This window comes from Rhamphochromis sp. 'chilingali' (assembly GCF_963969265.1).
Source record: "Rhamphochromis sp. 'chilingali' genome assembly, chromosome: 3".
NCBI lineage: Eukaryota > Metazoa > Chordata > Actinopteri > Cichliformes > Cichlidae > Rhamphochromis > Rhamphochromis sp. 'chilingali'.
The window spans coordinates 6,862,415-6,880,767 of record NC_137931.1 but is presented as its reverse complement, the minus strand read 5'-3'; the positions used below and the strand labels follow the sequence as shown (position 1 = coordinate 6,880,767).

At 40.7% G+C, this 18,353-nt stretch overlaps 2 protein-coding genes across 4 annotated transcripts in view; one reads left to right on the top strand and one right to left on the bottom strand.

The window, feature by feature from the left end:
* The window catches only part of cab39l (calcium binding protein 39-like), a 21,752-nt gene extending 10,819 nt beyond the window's left edge, over positions 1-10,933 (top strand). For both annotated transcript variants that reach the window (XM_080877557.1, XM_080877556.1), the window contains 8 exons: positions 933-1,064; positions 1,356-1,520; positions 1,907-2,025; positions 2,147-2,315; positions 2,811-2,870; positions 5,830-5,895; positions 6,026-6,169; positions 9,023-10,933. In XM_080877557.1, coding sequence (XP_080733683.1) covers positions 963-1,064; positions 1,356-1,520; positions 1,907-2,025; positions 2,147-2,315; positions 2,811-2,870; positions 5,830-5,895; positions 6,026-6,169; positions 9,023-9,202 — 1,005 coding nt within the window. In that variant the 5' untranslated portion in view covers positions 933-962 and the 3' untranslated portion in view covers positions 9,203-10,933. The remainder of the gene's footprint in view (positions 1-932; positions 1,065-1,355; positions 1,521-1,906; positions 2,026-2,146; positions 2,316-2,810; positions 2,871-5,829; positions 5,896-6,025; positions 6,170-9,022) is intronic.
* Positions 9,807-18,353, bottom strand: cdadc1 (cytidine and dCMP deaminase domain containing 1). 2 transcript variants are annotated; one of them, XM_080877555.1, is made up of 12 exons: positions 17,929-18,353; positions 17,604-17,800; positions 17,057-17,157; positions 16,750-16,927; positions 15,749-16,046; positions 14,639-14,845; positions 14,444-14,544; positions 14,191-14,240; positions 13,410-13,579; positions 13,129-13,318; positions 12,762-12,810; positions 9,807-12,636 (listed from the first exon to the last, which is right to left on the bottom strand). In XM_080877555.1, the coding sequence occupies exons 2-12, from the start codon at positions 17,701-17,703 to the stop codon at positions 12,530-12,532; spliced, it is 1,551 nt and encodes a 516-aa protein (XP_080733681.1). In that variant the 5' UTR covers positions 17,704-17,800; positions 17,929-18,353; the 3' UTR covers positions 9,807-12,529. The 2 variants fall into 2 exon arrangements, with proteins under 2 accessions (XP_080733681.1, XP_080733680.1); XM_080877554.1 differs by having other exon boundaries at positions 17,604-18,353.

Sequence of the window (18,353 nt, the reverse complement as noted above, 5' to 3'; positions counted from 1 at the left end):
TAAATTACAGAAACTACTGACTTGACTATATATACCTACCTCGATAGTTTTTGCAACTGCACTTTGGGACACATTCAAAGTTTTAGCAGTTTTCCGGATTTACTGATCAAGTATTGATGGACTCTTGTTTCTCTTTATTCAGCTGATTGGTTCTTGCCATAATATGATTTCTAACAGGCTGTCAGATGTGTAGCAACCTGACTTCTAGACATGTATATGGTGTTGGAATGTTTTTCAACGGTAGAAGAAGACTACTCAGATTGTTACTTCCCTATCAGCAGCATTTTTGTTATCTTTTCATATCAAACAGATGGAGCAAGAACAATGTTACACCGTGAGTCAACACAGTGTCATCAGCCCATCTAAAGATCTGTATGCGACTTGTAGGTGCAGTACAGGGTGATGACGGTTTCCACAGACACACGGCTGCAGTTCGCAGGAATACATTTATTCGTGACGTTTCAGTGCCCTTCATGTGGCAAATTATTTGCGTTGTACCTCTCCTACGCACCTGCCTTGAAAAATGTTTTTGCTTGTTTGGGATGCACAACTTGGAGCTGGAATCACAATCGGTGCAGCTTCTGAATGCTTCTTGGAATATTTATATTGGAAAAATGATTGAAAATAGTGGTTTATTCATATTTAATCAAATAGAAATATTTAATAAAAGTGAGCACAGTATATTGTTTGCCCACAAGAGGGCACTTACAACTTTATAGTCATCTCTGTAATGCACTACATTAAAAGTGGCATTTTTGTCAGTAAGCAGCACTGTAAACTGACGTTTGTGGGAAGCACTGAAACGTTGGCAGTTTTACAAGTCTGGTAAAAATAGATCGTAGCTTTTATAATTACAGGCTATTCTATTGTAGCTTGAATTGATTCATCAGTCAATAAACAATACATTTAACACTGATTGCTGTGTTTCACAGGTCCCAAAGGCGTGTGCACACGTGTCCATCATGCCGCTGTTTGGTAAATCACACAAGAGTCCCGCCGACATTGTCAAGACGTTGAAGGAAAACCTGGCCATCCTGGTCAAACAGGACAAGAAGACAGACAAGGTAGAGGAATCTATTTGATTGTGTCTGTGTGCGTCTGTGTGTGTGTGTGTGTGTGAATGGGTGTCAAGAGGCCCCAAGGGTGGGAGCGCGAAACAGCCTGCGCCTGTCATCTTCTGACGCTTCACTGTCAAGACTCTCTCACACATGCACACAGGGGATCAAAGAATCAGAGTTACAAGCCAAATTCAAGCTCACGCTCTCTTTTACTAATGATAGTTTCTACATGTTATTCCTCTAAATGATGCCTTCTTTGCCTCCATCCTTCCTCACCTGTAGTTTTCTGTTCTACAGGCCTCTGAGGAGGTGTCTAAGTGTTTGGTGTCCATGAAAGAGATCCTATATGGAAGCAATGACAAGGAGCCCCACACCGAGACTGTGGCCCAGTTGGCCCAGGAGCTGTACAACAGCGGCCTGCTGATCGCGCTGGTAGAAAACCTGCAGGTCATAGACTTTGAGGTAAGCAGAAGAAAGTATCACAGATGTGCTGCAGAAGCACACTTGTGATAAAGCTGACACAGAAACGTGATAGAAAATAAACATCCATGAGCAGAGGAAACTTAACAGCTCTTCTAGACTTTTTAAGAAATGCTGCATATTGTTGCTGTAGTTTTGCAAGATGTAGTGAAAATAATGAAATTTGATGGTGTATTTAAAAACCTTGTACAGTTTTCTTACCATTACAGGCCTCCTCTGACTCCAACTCATAAATTTAAGTTACTTTAGGTTGTAGCACTGCTTTTAAAACAACTTTTTTTCCTACTGTACACAATTAATTAATTTTTAACGTGCTAAATGTTACAGATGCTGTTATGTGGTTAGTTCAGTTTTACGTGTGTTTCCAGGGGAAGAAGGACGTGTGTCAGATCTTCAACAACATCCTCAGGAGGCAGATTGGGACGAGGAGCCCCACTGTTGAATATTTCTGCTCCCACCAGGAGGTCCTCTTCATACTGCTGAAAGGGTGAGATAAACACACAGTGCACGTGCTGTCCTCAACCTAATGGCGTCTTAACACAATAAATATGGCTTCTATGACGAGGAGGGGGTGATGCGTTACTCTCTCTCTCTTGCTGTGTTTGAAGATACGAGATGCCCCAGGTGGCGCTAAATTGTGGGATCATGCTGAGGGAGTGCATCCGCCACGAGCCGCTCGCCAAGATAGTTCTCCATTCGGAGCATTTCCACAATTTTTTCAACTACGTGGAGATGTCCACCTTCGACATTGCTTCTGACGCATTCGCCACCTTTAAGGTAACTCTTTCTTCTTCTTTTGGCTGTCAGGTCAGGTGCTAGACTAGAGCCAGACTGGACTTTGACAACAGTGTTTGGATTTGGATTTAGTAAACCAACATCCCACACAAGTGTCATTTGAATTTGATATTTTTGTTCCCCACATAGGCCTAGAAAAGGCAAATTTGTTTTCATGTTTTGTTGAGGAAAAGTCTGAACTTATGCTGATTTTTGCAGACGTGACCGTTGACCATGTGACGCTAACTTGTCAGCTATTTTGAAGTGTGATGATTGTAATTAAAACTGGAAAGTAAACACCTCCAGGAACCTCTGGCAACATTTGGGGAATACATTTTTTTTTTCCGAGCAACTGATGGTTGTATTGGATCCAATACGGGAGACAAATTTTGGGCAGCGTGCGATTGTACAGTGTATACATACATGTGTGTATGTAAAAAGTGTTCGGTAACATTTGAATCCGTCAGCTAAGATGCATTTTTCTGTCTTTGTCCACAGGACCTCTTGACGAGACACAAAGTGCTTGTGGCCGAATTCCTCGAGCAGAACTACGAAGCTGTGAGTGCTTCGACTTACAAACACATTTGCACATCTGCAGCTCCCGAGAAGAGATTAGTCTGGGATGGTTGTTAGCCACCACACATATTAATGCACATTAGCCTTGCTATTTTGAATTTTAGCAATCGTTAACCTAAACCACACACGGAGGTCAGTCACGGAGCTCTGTTTGCAAACACTGTCCACTGCTCTGAATGACTCTGCATGAGGAAACCTTGCACGGATGCACAGCGAGATCAGGTATCAGTCACCGCAGTGCTCACTGGCCCAGTCACACACAGGCATTCACGAAGCCTTGTGATAGAGTATTGAATGAGCTGGCAGTGAAGGCAGATTAAAAAACAAAAAACGTAAATTTATAGGAAAACTGCACAGCCTCTCTAAATGTCATAACGTCTTTCGATACAAAGCTCTGCTCTGTGTCCTCAACATTTCTAGGCAGAGGAGCCCCTCTCACGAGCAGGATCCCCCCAGGGCTCTCAGCCTGTAGAAACCCACACAAAACCACCTTTTCACCCAGCATGTGTGCCGACGGCCTGTCAGGAGATGTCACTGCCGGCTCAGTAGAGTCAGTGATCAGGCTAAGCCACAAAAAACCCAGAATTTGTCATACTCATTAGATTTTAGGGCGACCATAGCTCAGGGGGTTGGGAAGCGCATCTGAAACCGGAAGGTCGCCGGTTCGATCCCCGGGCTCTCTGTCCTGATCGTTGTGTCCTTGGGCACCGCCTACTGGTTTTGGCCAGAGGGGCCGATGGCGCGATATGGCAGCCTCGCTTCTGTCAGTCTGCCCCAGGGCAACTGTGGCTACAACTGTAGCTTGCCTCCACCAGTGTATGAATGCGAGAGTGAATGAATAGTGGCATTGTAAAGTGCTTTGGGTGCCTTGAAAAGCGCTATATAAATCCAATCTGTTGTTGTTATTATTATTTTAGTGGTAAACCTATGACTGCACAAATAACACACTGTAATAACAATGTGTTGATCTACTCAAGTCAAGTGTCTAGGGTTTGGGGTTTCTTCTAATTCATCCACTTCCTCTTAGTTACATATGTTACATTTTTGCAGGTCCAGGCAGTTCTTGTCCTTTTGGATGCAGTGCAGTATTTTCATTTGCTTTAATCGATCTCATTAGATGCCTTCTGGGCTAAAAGAAAATATACTAACAAGCCAAATTACCCATGTGCAAACACAGAGTTAAACAACTTCTCCATCATATATGCATTTGTCTCAACCTAAAACACACAGGCAGATATTTCTTTAAAATAACTACATTCAGATAAGCGTTGATACTTGTCTCCAAGTTTTCCCAAGCTACAGAGTGTGCATAAACATATTCATCTAAACTACACAAGTCCTTTTCCTGTTGGAACTCTTACTTAAATATTCTGTAACTTATACAGACGCTATTGTTACATTTCAGATTTCCTTTTTTCCTACCTCACGATATCAGATATGTCCCCATAAATGATAAAGTCCTGTATAATCTAATATTTGATTCAAAAGCACCTTCATCATATTGATTGCTGATTACTTAAACATCACCCGGACAGTACGTGTTTGACCCTATGCAGCCATACATTCAAAAGCCAAGCGATAGCACTGTCTTCATCTAGGTTCAGATGTTTTAACAGCCATCTGGTGCTAATTTATGCAAACAACCAGGTTTCTTTTTAAATTTTAATTCATTTATTGAGTTTTATTTACCTTTGCAAAGAGGTCAAACAACCATACAGACAGCAGGAAGGAAAGAGCAATTGTAAGTCTAGAATATTTATTGAGACTAGTTGTGCCATGCTCCCAGAATACATTCGGAACATTGTGTGCAAAAGATAACTCGTCCATCAACTTGTGGTATATCGGAAAGATTACGCATAGGAAGAGAATGTGGAGCTTTTCATTTAGTAAGGTCAGCTTGACACAGAAGTAGCAGAATGTAAAAAATCAAAAATCCAACATCTATTGATATTATTATTATTATTATTATTATTATTATTATTATTATTATTATTATTAAGTCCACAAAGAGCACAACAACCATTTTCCATCACACCAGCAGCTCCTTTAGGATCTCCAGCTAACCCAACAAGTGTGTCTTTGGACAGGTTCAGACCTACAACCTTCTTGATTCACTGTGCTGCCAAACTGTTTTGGCAATTTTGAATAATTGTTGCAACAAAATAATTGCACTGCGTGGCTTTTCAGGTTGGTAAGCACTCTCTCTAGTTTATCGCCTAAGCACTTTGCAACTTTTAAAACTAGAAGCTGCATCCACAGACACTTTTTCATTAATGGTCACACACACAGGCAATCCTACATGGATATCAGGGTTCACTTGGGTTCAGTGTCTCGCTAAAGGAAACTTAGAAGTGGAAGAGCTGGGGATCAACGAACGGCCTTTGGAAGAGTAGCCACTATAAACAAGGTCAGATTTGAACCCAGGTCTTTGCATTAGCCTTATGACATATGGGTTGCCTGCTAAACCCAGTTAGCTAAACCAGCACTCTGCACTAATGTTTTCAAAGGAAATGAGCCAGGTTAAACTTAGGAAGCAAATGGAAAGGTGTCCTAAACACAGGAGAGTGGGCATGTTAAACCAGTGATCATCCCCAGCCGGTCATGGCAGATGGCCGCCCCTCCCCGAGCCTGGTTCTGTTGGAGGTTTCTTCCTGTTTAAATGATTTTTTTTTTCTTCCCACTGTTGCCAAGTGCTTGCTCATGTGTAGTCTCTCTCGATTATTGTAGCGTCTTTACCTTACATTATAAAGTGCCTTGAGGCGACTGCTGTTGTAATTTGGCGCTGTATAAACTTTGCGTTCATATTTCCATTTGGTGGAAAAGCCCTCTATTTACAACATTTATCAGATATTGTTTGGAAAAAGTATTGTCCATATAGATATTTCCCAAAAGCTTAAAATTTGATCTCAGATTGTTGCTGCATTTTGTTTTTTCACTGTAGGTGTTTGCAGACTATGAGAAGCTGCTGCACTCTGAGAACTACGTCACCAAGCGACAGTCTCTAAAGGTTTGTCTCCGACCTGTATTGATTTAAATTCCTACTTAGACTTCATGGGATTTTTGGGGGTTTTTTGGGGGGCGGGGTCTGCACAGCTGGCCTCTCTAATAATAATTTGTCACTTTGATCCCCCCTCCAGCTTCTGGGAGAGCTGTTATTGGACAGACATAACTTCACGGTCATGACGCGGTACATCAGCAGGACAGAGAACCTGAAGCTGATGATGAATCTGCTCCGAGACAAGAGTGCCAACATCCAGTTTGAGGCCTTCCACGTCTTCAAGGTAAACAAACAAACAAACAAAAAAACCAGCAGATGCATTTAATGAGAAATTTGGAAAGAGAGAAGATATTTCTCCCATATTGGCTCCTCTTCGTTGGCTTCCTGTTAAATTCAGAATTGGATTTAAAATCTTTCTTACATAAAATCTTGAATAATAGGGCTCATATTATCTTAAAGACCTCATAGTACCATATTAGCCTAATGGAAAACTTTGCTTTCATGTCGATGTTTTACTTGTGATTGCTACGATGTTTAAAAGCAGAGCCTTCAGCTTTTAGGGTCCTTTTCTGTAGAGCTAGCTCCCAGTTTGTTTTCGGGAGACCTCCCTCTACTTTTTAGATTAGGCTTAAAACTTTCTTTTTTGACAAATCTTGTTAGAGCTGGATCAGTTGACCCTGAATCCTCCCTTTGCTATGCTACAATAGGCCTAGACTGCTGGGAGCTTCCCATGATCCACTGAGCATTTCTTATTCACTCACCTTGTTTTACTTTCTTTATACCAGAGGCGGAGCCAGACATTTGAAACACCTGGGGCTTAGCCCAAAAGGGTAGTATGCATGTGGGACTTCATATAGGGAAAAATATATATCACATGTGCAGGACACCTTAAACTAGTTTTTTAATTAAGCAGCGAGGCAGAACAAAGTCGGGGCTGTATCAAGACACGAGGACTAAACCCCAATTCAACCAGACCCAGAACTGATCCGGAATTAAAACAGGACTACAACAGTTCAAAATCAGGACTACTGAGGACTTAACCAAGACAGAACCAGAATCAGAACTAGATGATAGTAGCACTAAAAATCATCATAGACCTGCACTACACTTGTTTTTTTAATTCTACCAAAGTCCACTATTTAGATTGAGAAACGTTTATATAATTATTATAATTTGAAAAATAACAAACCTAAAAAGAAACACTAGGTACGAGATACATGAGGACCTATGATACGGTGATACTTTTGGCAAAGGACCATTTGACTAACATGTGTGTCTCACCTGCTCTTGTTCATCTCTGTTCTGTCCTCATTCTCCATCTCCCTCTCTCTCCCTCTCTGTTCCTCTCTCTCCCTCTTTGTGCTGACAATCATCAAATATACAGTTGAAACCAGATATTTACAAACTCTTCAGATAAAAACACAAACACTTTTTTAATTGTAAGATCAAATCAGACTAAATGTTTATTTTTTTAGATTGATAAATATAAAAACATATTTGTTAAATTTAAGAAAGAGAGAAACTGTCTGTGTTTTTTAATTGAAAATGGCACCAAATTGTATTCAAACTGAGCCACACTTATGGAGCTCCACAGTTCTTTTCCTGGTGTTTTGGTTGACATCTCTTGATGTTCCCATGTCACAGAAACAGGCTCTGTGTTTTGCCTCATATGCATCCACAGGTGTGCCACCAGTTTACTCACATGGACTCTACTAACCTATCAGAAGCTTCTGCAGCTCAGAATGGAATCGTCTGGAGTTTTCTTATTAATTAACAATAAACTTCGTGTACATGTACTCCTAAGTTTGATGAAAGTGATAAAAAAATAAACAGCTCTGTCTCTCTTTATTCTGACATTTAACTAATTCAAAAGATATTTCAATATTTATCTAAAACAAAAGTTTACTCTAAATTGATGTTGTACAGTAAAAATGTACTGCCCTGCGACAGACTGGCGACCTGTCCAGGGTGTACCCCGCCTTTCGCCCTATGACAGCTGGGATAGTCTCCAGCGCCCCCCGCGACCCTGAAAAGGATAAGCGGAAGCGAATGGATGGATGGACAGTAAAAATGTTTTATGTTTTATCTCTAAAGTGTAAATATCTGGTTACAAATGTGAATATCCTGCTGTGTACTGAAATCCCTCTTGTTTTGCATAGAAATATACTGAACAACATACAAAGCATAATATATAAAATAACATTTACCTGAGTTTTTTCTTTGAAAGAAGCCTCTAATGTCCATTCTTATATTTCAGTGCATAACTGAAACCGATTTAGTCGGGGAGGGTAAGAACTGAAAATATGAAATAAACACACGTAAGCTAAGACTCTCTAAAAAAAAACAGCATTTGTTCGGCTTTTCATTTTACTATTTGTTGATTCACTTGAAGAGCAAGTAACGTAATATTGGTCAAGTGATCAGTTTGATATCAATCTTTCGTGATGCACCGTCATATTTACATTATTTGTACGGTACGAATGATTTGCTTTGGTACCTGGTCAAACTTAAGCTCTCCTTAGTATGGCTGGCTCCGTTTCTCCAACAGCGCACACAGGCAGCAGCTGCCCCGCCCCCTCGCTCAGTCGCTTAGTGCCTGAGCTCGGATCATACCAATATCAGGGGGATTCACGCACAGTCGTAAATTCCCACAGTGTGCACTGTGTGCTTCGAATATTGTGTGTACTTTTTGTTTTATACAGTTGTCAGCCAGGCATCTAACTATGAAAAAAATTACACTCCAAAAGACCCCGGGCTTCTGACAAAACAACCCGGGCTTAAGCCCAGTAAGCCACCCCCACGCGCTCCGCCCCTGCTTTATACACCACTAATATATTTAGTCTTTAGTAATTAAACTCTCTGTTCTCACCGGACATGGCAGATGACCACGCCTCCCTGAGCCTGGTTCTGCTGAAGGTTTCTTCCTTTTAGAAAGGAGTTCTTCCTTCCCACTGTCGCCAAGTGCTTGCTCATAGGGGGTCGTCGGATTGTTGGAGTTTCTTTCTAATATTGTAGGGTATTTATCTTACAATAAAAAGCACATTGAGGTGACTGGTGTTGTCAATCTGCGCTGTATAAATAAAACAAAACTGAATTGAATTTTCCTCCCGTTTTGTCCTTTTTTTGTTTCCCCAAGGTGTTTGTAGCAAACCCCAACAAGACTCAGCCCATCATCGACATCCTGCTCAAGAACCAGACCAAACTCATCGACTTCTTGAGCAACTTCCAGAAGGACCGCACGGACGACGAGCAGTTCAACGACGAGAAGACCTACCTAATCAAACAGATCAGGGATCTGAAGAAACCGGCTTCCTAGAGAAGCATTGCTGCCTGCCCTCTACTTCAACTTTTTATTAATAGGAAGACATAGAAAAAAAACACATTAACAATAATGGTTACTCTATTTGAAAAAAAAAAAAAATCTTTGAGACGTCATTTGTTTTTGTTTTTTTCCCTCTTTGTCAGTTCATTAAAAACTTGTGCAAGAGTAGTTCTTAATCACTGATCTTTTTTTGTATTTTTTTTTTTATCTCATCTGTAGCATGTAGTGCCACAACTCATGGTGTTGGAGGCAGCTGATTTGCCTTGTTGGGGGAGAACCAGGGGTTTAAAAAAAAGCTTCAGCCAAAATCCTCCGGGTGGATGAGCATTTTCTTTAATCTTATTAGTCTCTGCTTGCAAATGAATTTTGTAAATTTTTAAAAGCAGTGGCTGCAAACCAGAAAAATGAACAACTTTTTGTTTTCTTGGTTGATGTGTGGTGAGGATGTTGGTGTGTCTGGTTAGGACCAGGTGAAGTATATTTACAGCGTGAATATCTTAATCAATGCATTCTTGGTCATCGGTAAAAGCAATTTTTTTTAGCCAAATGACAATGGTAAAGCTCAGTAGGCCACAACAGTGTATTGGGGTATTCTAGCTTAAAAAATTATAGATAATAGTTAAGGGAGGAGGCGGTAAGAGCGAAAAAAAACAACAACTTTGTATTTCAAAAATTATAGTAGCAGACTGGGTAGGAAAAACTCATGAAGTTACTAATTTACAAGTAATTCTGAAATTTAAGGGGAAAAACTAAAGTAATCTGATATAATTAAGAACATTAAACGTGATTTTATTGAGACGTGAATTTACGAGGAAAAATGTGTCATATTAGGTCACATTTGAGATTAGTGGATTCTAAATTTCTATGATCTTTATTTTTCTCCCCTATGTTTACATCTATTATGGCCCTGATCAGATTTTCATTTGTGCGAGCTAAAAGTCACTGATTGTTTCTTCACTTTAAAGCTGAGGGGATTGGATTGCATACAGTCCAAAAGGCCAACGTCGCTTCAGTGTGTCACACCAACATGGAACAAGTCTCGTTGCCGGTCTAAAGGCCGAGCCCATCCGTGCTGTTCTAAATTACTCGCAGGTCTCGAAAACAAACTGATTTCAGTCACTGTTGACTAAAAACAAAAATCTTAAAAACAAGAAAAAAGAAAATGACAATTTTGATCACTGGTTCTCTTTGCTGGTGGCTAATAGCACTTTGTATGATTTTAAATAATAATAATGGTGATTCAATTTGTTTGAAGCTGATCGCTGTTTTCACACTGCTTGATGTTGTTTTTTTAATATATAGTGTCATTTCTCATGTACAGTTTCTGGTTTGAGTGCCATTGTGAGGGAGAACATGAGGAGGAGGCACTTTGCTGTGTGGATGCTGTAGAGCTGTAAAGATAGCTGTTTTTTTGGTTTCACTCCCTTTTCTGTCTGTACTGTAACGGATGTTTGACTCTGGTTTGGATCTGACGTTGTTATCAGAGGACGAGAAGATTCAGAGGTGCCTTTTTTTTTGTTTGTTTTGGTGTGTTTTCCTTTCTCTGTACTCGTTTTCTTTCCTGTATTTGCAGTATCTTTTTAGGGGGAGCTTAATTATTATGTTGATGAAAATATGCTCTGATAGAACATATTTGTTGTGATTAAGCAGTGAACCTCTTAACTCACTATATCAGAGTTCCTTTTACCGTTTGACACCTTTTAAACTTTTTTTTTTTTTTTTTTTGCTCATCACTTGCCATTGCCATAGTAAACTCGCCGGCAAACAGAACGAGGCCAAAGCCGACCAACGGCAGGATTCAGCGGTGAAACATAACTGTGAAATCAAATAAATGAATAAAAATCCACTTTTAGTTTAAAGCAGCTTCGATTTCTTTCTGTAACTTTAAATCAACTATGAACTTGGAAAAAAAAAATGCAGAGACTAAACTTGAGAACAATGTGATTTTATTTCCCAGTAGATATCTGACAAGCATTCACAGAAATTTTAAAAACAAAGTGAAATGGAGTCATGATAAGTCTCCTAATTAGAGCCCAGACTTTCCTTAAAGGAAGAAGTAAACACGTTAAAAGCTGTTTTGCTTTTTTTTTTTCCTTAAAGAAAAAGGAAAACAGTTTGTTTTTTTGGGATGACAAAAACCAATACCAGCTATGTTCACATGCCATAGGTTGTGATGGTATATTGCAATATCACACGAGATGCAAATGTAAGCCAACCAGCTTAACATCAGACTTGAACCAGTTGTTTTACAACTATGAGCAGATTTAACCATTCTTCACGATGTCCTCTAAAAGCAGCCACCTTGTTTTTTTCTCCACTTTGATGCTGTTGTACAACATTCACAACAAATTAAAACAAAAAAAAAAGAATAGATGAGAATGCATGCTTTGCGTGTGTGTGTGTAAGAAAGTGTGTGTTATTTTCCAGGTATTTTTCAGATTATGCAGTAATCACAGTTACTGCCTTTTCTGTGATTCGGACTCAAGTTACAAAAACACTTAAACCTGTGTTTACTATACCTGAACGAAAAAAAAAAAAGAAGAAAAGAATACAAACAAGTGTGTTCATGTAGAAAATTAAAGTTGGTAAAGTCGAGTAAATTCCTTCACGCTCCAAAACCAAACCTTTGACCGTCCTCTCTGCTCTGCAGGAACACTTTTTAAACTTTCATTCAAGCATTATCCATATCCTCAACACGCTTCACTTCAGTGCATTTGGCTTGCGTTTAAAAACAATAACATCCTTACAGTGTGAAACACATCTTTCAAACACTCTCACAGCAGCTGCCTTCAAAATAAAAGCAGTAATTTATTTCAAACCGTTCTGTACCGCGAGGACAATCCTGGACAACCAGGAGCTGCATGTGTTGTTAATCTCACACTTTTTCATTATTTAGATTTTTATAATTAGCTTTCCCCCCTCCATTTGTTTCAAAAACAAACAGATCTGCATATCACAGTTTAAATAACTATTTTAAATAAATTATTTCTTTGTGGTATCTTATAAACGCTTAAAAAAAAAAAATTGTCCATAGTTTCTGTACCTATTTTTTTAATCTTCGATGGATCTATTAATCCGCTTTTAGTGGTGTCCCTTTGAGGTCATTGCATTGCATTGATTTCAGTTTGTTTCCAACTCTCCACTCATGTAATGACCGGACTTGGAAAAGATACATATGTGTAAAATCATATGTGCCACAGATTTGATGCTCATGAAGGAAACAACATTTAGCTCTATTTATTACAGCTGTGAACGATCAAATCTGTGGCACGCAAGTTTAAAACCTGCCTCTGTGGGGGGTGTTTTTTTAGGTACGTGGATTTATCGACGGCTCACAGCAGGTGATTCGCAGGACATGCTGGTGCACAGCTTCTTGTTGCTGGGGCTCTCACTCTCAGTCTGTCTGCTGTGCTTTCCGACACAACCGTCTGCAATAAATGGCACTGTGGTTAAAACTCGAATCAGCAAAGGAAAATTGGCTGATTCATAACTCCTTTCTGTAATGTATCTGTGAAGATGGTTAAAATAAAAAAAGGCATAGGGTGCCACTTACTGGCAAGATGAAAAGCTGGCGCTGAGGACACTGAAGGGCTTCTTTGCCACTGTGAGGACAGATAAATGTCAGATTCTTTAAGGACATGTTAGCCTTATCTTCAAAAAGCAAGACATCCAGAAGCTGCTGAATCAGAGATCCCCTTATGCACCAGAATAAATTAACATACATCTCCCTTTTCAACATATTTTCCGAGTCTACGTTTGCTATGTTTGCTGAAGTAATGACCCGTTTCTGCACCCTGGACTTTACTGTAGCTGCAGAAATGTCTACATTGATGGAGGTTTGATATACTCCAAACATCAAACATAAACAGTATGAAATAAAAGGGAACAAAAACAAAACAAGAAAAACATTGTGGACTCACTATGAACTTGCTGATGTTCTTTAGGGTGCCAAATCGCAGGTAGGAAATATCTCCCTTATCTTTGTCCCGGTCCTGGTCAGAGGTGTATATGTGTGTGATACCGGCTCCTCTGATCAGAGGGACACACTCATCACATGGACACTTGGTTACAAAAAGCATGGTTGGCTCATCCGGTTTGATGTCTCGTGTCCTGAAAGGAGGAGGAACACCTATCAAGCGATGATGAACACTGATTTTCTGCATTCATGTTTCCCCTCCCGCCATTTCTGACAAGTTCTGACCTGAAGGTGAGGGCGTTCTGCTCTGCGTGGATAATGTATCTGTATTTACGTCTCTGGCGATCCTCCTGTTTGGCGTCCATCTGAGGGTACTCGGCGTACTGCGAACCTGCGGGGTAAGCGTTGTACCCACAGCCCACCAGGTAGAGACACCCTGTTCCGTTACAGCCAGCCTGAGATGAGGGGACAGATCAAAATACTACATTAAGAACATCAGTGTGGGTGTTAAATCTATCGGTAGCTCTGCTTTAAATGATGAAATAAAATGTTCTTAATTCCATCTGCATTATACCACGGGCTGAAAAGCAGCCCCAAATCACAACACGGCCTCGACTGTGTTTTACAGATGAGTGTGGACACTCACTGTTGTACCCGTCTCCTGACCTCTTCCACACTGAGCTCTCTCTCTCTTTGTCAAAAAACACTCACCATCTCAAACTGTCCAGAGAGAGCAGCCGCTACTGAGGAACGCGTTAGGATTTATTTGAACATTTTGGGCTCATCATCATGACATTTGTCACAACTGCATCCACCCACACTGAAAACCTCAATGCATTAATACAATCATCCATAAATGGATTTATATAATCCAATTTTGTGCAGACAAAAAAAAAGAAAAAAAAACTCCTTCTGTACGAGCCTGATGTTATTAGGTTTTGTCAGTTTGTCACCTTGTAATCTGGTGTCAAATCCTACCTGAACTGGCACACAGAATTGCCAACAGTCTACTCTTGTGATGAATTAACGAGTTAAATCAAATCAAAAGGAGAATAGTTGAGCTCACCGACTGTCCTTTGGCCCAGATCACAGTGCCCACACCCACTTTAGGATCCTCTGAAATGACAGTTATGCATGTATAAGAAGCTGGAAACAAATAGCAAACTATTGACAGGGTCATTGTTAGAAATGATCATAACCTTTACGACATCACTCAGGAAAAAGTCCTGCAGCCAAACAGCAGTTGTTATGATGCTTGTCAGGCAATATGCAATAGAATGTAGAAGAATGTAGTGTGTGTTATGAATAACCAAACACACCTGTCCTGTAGGCCAGTAGCCTGGCCTGGATCATGCAGTGACGAGCCACTTCTTGGGGCACATCTTCATGACAAGGGGGCAGTGGCACTGACGACTCTTCCCTGGTTCACAGAAGGGACACGATCAAATGAGCGTCAAGTACAAGCGCGTGGCGATGTCTGTGCTGACAAACAGATAAATTTGAGAGTTTCTAACCTGTAGAAGCCGTAGTGTTGCTGTGGCACCCCGGCAGCCACTGCAGCTAAAACTTCCACAAGCTCCCTCATGTTGTTTCTCAGGCTGGAGAAGTAAGGCTCCACGCAAAAATTCTCCAGGCCCATGTGCTTCAAAATCTCCTGATGCAGCTGGGACTTACGAACCAGGAACTGTCTGGAGAAATCCTTCAGGCATCTCATTCGTTCTCTGGAACGACACAGAATATTTCTTATAAACGGGCTGAAAATCCAGCTGTGGTCATCCAGCAGTTTCGCGACTTGAGTTTGATTCACTCAATAAATATTTCTCCTTCTCATTCTGGTTAACTTAAAGATGAAAGACGTTCTCTAATTATTTCTGCAGAATAATCTTTGCTTTGTGCCTCATCTACAGGTTTTCTTGCCCTTTGATGGCTGAAGTCTGACCAGAGGTTAAACTAGGATGCAACGGAGTTCCAGCACCTTTAAATATTAAGTAAAAAATAAAAATATATAGTGGGCGGTTTTATACATAATAACATCAAGCGAGTTTATTCTTAATATCTACCTGCCAAACCCCACACTTTAATTCTGACCAAACCTACGTCAGGAATTTAAGTGTTAGGAAAGCAATAACCGTCCTACGACTGTTCATAACCACACAGCTGAAATAATTTGGTTCTATACATTTACTCTGCTCTCATGAATCAGATACAGATTTCAGGTTTCTCTCTGCCACGTCATTCTCATATTTAAGTTAATTCTGCAGTCACTACAGTTACAAAGCAAACAATTATTTTGACTTCATTTGTTTTGATGCACTTTAGCACACTACACTGTAATATAAATAATGATGTGCACATTTATTTTATATTGTTTGACACTGATTTATGAAAACTGGACTTTTTTTCCCCTCCGTTTTCTTGAGTTAACCATCTGGTGTTCTCATCAGCTGAGATTTCTGCTTCAGGTTCAGTTTGTTTGGGGGTTTTTTGGTGCGTGTCGAGAACCTCCTTGGGTTTCCCTCTAAAATATACCAGGCAACTGAGTATAACTTATTAGAAAGAGAATTCAGCACATAGCTCAAAAGTGCTGCTGTGCAGAAACAGATACAGTAAGTATAGTAAGGTACCTGTTGAAAAGCTCCTCTGTGTTCTGCTTTGGGTCGTCATCAGTGATCCTCTCTGTGAAGTCACAATTTCTGGACGTCTCGGTGACAAACTGCGCTAGGCCGGGTGCCAGCGGCTGCAGCAGCATGCAGATGTGAGGACGGCTGTTGGACTTGAGCTTCTCTACTGCTACAGCGTCTAGTAAAGCTTCCTCTGAGATGAAGTGAGCTGGACCGCAGTAGCTGGGATTGTTCATAGAGGTGGACTTCAGAATGCTGATCTCAGGGTCCCCGGGCCAGAAAGAGATCTGACTGACTCCAGCTGGAGGAGGAGAGCAAACAGCATTTATCCATCTTAGTTAACTTTGCCCGGGAATGAGAGAACAGAGCTCCAAAGTTCAGCAAACTGCTGATGTAGTTTAATGCCGATAATGCAGTTTACAACAGTACGGCAACACCTGTGGGACATATTCAGTCATACGCTCACAGTAAATAAATATATCATTATGGTGTCAAAGTCTGTCCTGAGTTTCTAAGTGTGTTCACTTCTCAATGTGTCATTCCTCCAATCTGATCATAAAGAGGCTGCTCGCCAAGTCTTATAAAACAGGTCCACTTCAAAGTAAATGAAAGTAAATGAAAGGAGGTGCAGTACCAGAAAGGCTGCATTTATTCTGACTACAGTTAGGGTGGTGCCTCAAAGTGACAGCAATGTGGTGGACTCCAAAACACACAGAGGCTGGAATGTGTAAGGGTGAGACAACAGAAGGGCAGGTACTTTGGTTCATGCAATCACAATCAGTCATAATCAGTGGGGCGTACATGTCACATTGCATTTTTGATGAATTTGTGTCATAACTATGTTTATAAAGCAGGCCATTGGTCCAAGATATGTAGTTCTGCCTGATCAAGAACATCTCGTTATTTGAGAGTGTGACACAGAAACACATTCACGCTGCGTGTTGTTTTTAGGCTCCCTTAATGCCATCTACTCATTCCTGCATCATGCCTCCTTCTCCACTCACCGTTAATGATCATCTTCAGGCAAGTAGCGCAGGGTCTCCTCGAGAAGTACAGTTGACAGTCAGCCAGGCGAGCACCATGTTGGATGATGGCTGCCTGTCCAGCGTGGAGCTCAGCTCCTGAACAATGAAGTCCCACCACTTTGCTTTCCCGCACCACCACCAGACCCATCCCATGGAGCTGAAGCACAGTACAGCTACAGTTATTAATTTTACACACAAGTGCTAGTAAAGATGAATCGCTCCACAGAACTTGATGATTTTTTCCCTAGATTGCATACATCACTGTGTTTTTTATATTCAAACTAACCTGATTACCACCATCCTCCTCTGTTTGCTCCTGAGGGAATAACTCCATCCATAAACTCAGCAAGGTGAAGAGGTTTACCTTTGACAACCTGGGGCCATGACCTGAAGCAGAGACAAAGCTGAATTAAGCCATCTTGTGCACAATGCTTTCCTGAAAAGCTGCAGTAACACATGCTTGGATGAGAATATATACCATGAAGATTACTAATGTTTGCATGGTTTAAAGGCCCCACCGAAGCTAACTTGGCCTGTTGACTGAGACTTAGAAAAATATAACATTTATTTCAGATACACGCAGGTGAAGACCTATGTGTATTGATCTGAGGATGGGGATTTTGCCATATAATGTGAATAGGATAAGATGATCGGCCAAGTCTAAGATAAATATATGCAGCATTGTGTAATGTGTAAATAAAGGCTGTCAGCCGTGGCCATTTAAAGTGCCTCTCTGGTAAACTGTATCTCATGAAGCTGCGGTTTTGTGGCATGACAGAAGGGAAAAATATGAAGCTAAACTACTGGAAGAACTCTTCCTCCAGTTGGCTCACCTTGTATTTTGCTGTCAGTCTGGGTGCTGCTGTCTCTTGTTTCTCGACACGGTGTGGACCGGCCCGGATCGGCTCGGTTCCATATTTGGCTTTCTTCCATTCAATCAATCTGTCAGCTACAGAAAACGATATAATACGTCGACCCGACGTTCAGCAAGAGAAGAGCCGGATGAAGCTTTCTTTTGGTATCCTTTTTACTGTTAAGTTGGATAGTCACATGAATACTATTTTCAACCGACGCTTTCAAAATAAAAGCATAAAAAGACACCGATTTGGTAAATAAAGTTGCATCAATAAAGAAATTCACGTACAAATATGAACTTACACTTCAGAATATTTTTTTTTATAACGACTAGTTAAAGTCACGTTGAAATCCGATGAGTAACGGTAACTCTCAGCAACCGGTGACTTTTTAAGTTACAGTGTTACAGTGCTAACATTACTAGCACTAACTCGCGTATTACGGTACAATGATTCTTAATAAAACACTGTACAGCCGATAAATACTTGGACGAACGTAACTTCATGTCTTTCTACCGCAAGCAGAAACTGCCTCCCTCTTATTTAAAGGGGAAGGAGCCGTTCTTCTGTGACTTCGCTAGTGGACGGTATCTTAACAGTTCCGGATTTCTTCCGGAAATATTTTCTGACGCTGTCACATGGGCGGGGCCAATTGGTTGGCTGTCAGCACGCAACAAAGTACTAATCATTTCAACTGCTAAACATAAGCAGTTAAGCCCATACACTTTT

What these genes read in the sequence shown, in the direction of transcription:
- cdadc1 (XM_080877554.1), bottom strand. Translation starts at nt 17,703, where the DNA reads ATGGAAGAAAGCCAAATATGGAACCGAGCCGATCCGGGCCGGTCCACA. An exon ending in CAACACTACGGCTTCTACAG is followed by an intron (nt 14,545 to 14,638) that starts GTTAGAAACTCT and finishes TCTGTGAACCAG; the next exon opens with GGAAGAGTCGTCAGTGCCAC. An exon ending in GCTACTGGCCTACAGGACAG is followed by an intron (nt 14,241 to 14,443) that starts GTGTGTTTGGTT and finishes CTGTCATTTCAG; the next exon opens with AGGATCCTAAAGTGGGTGTG.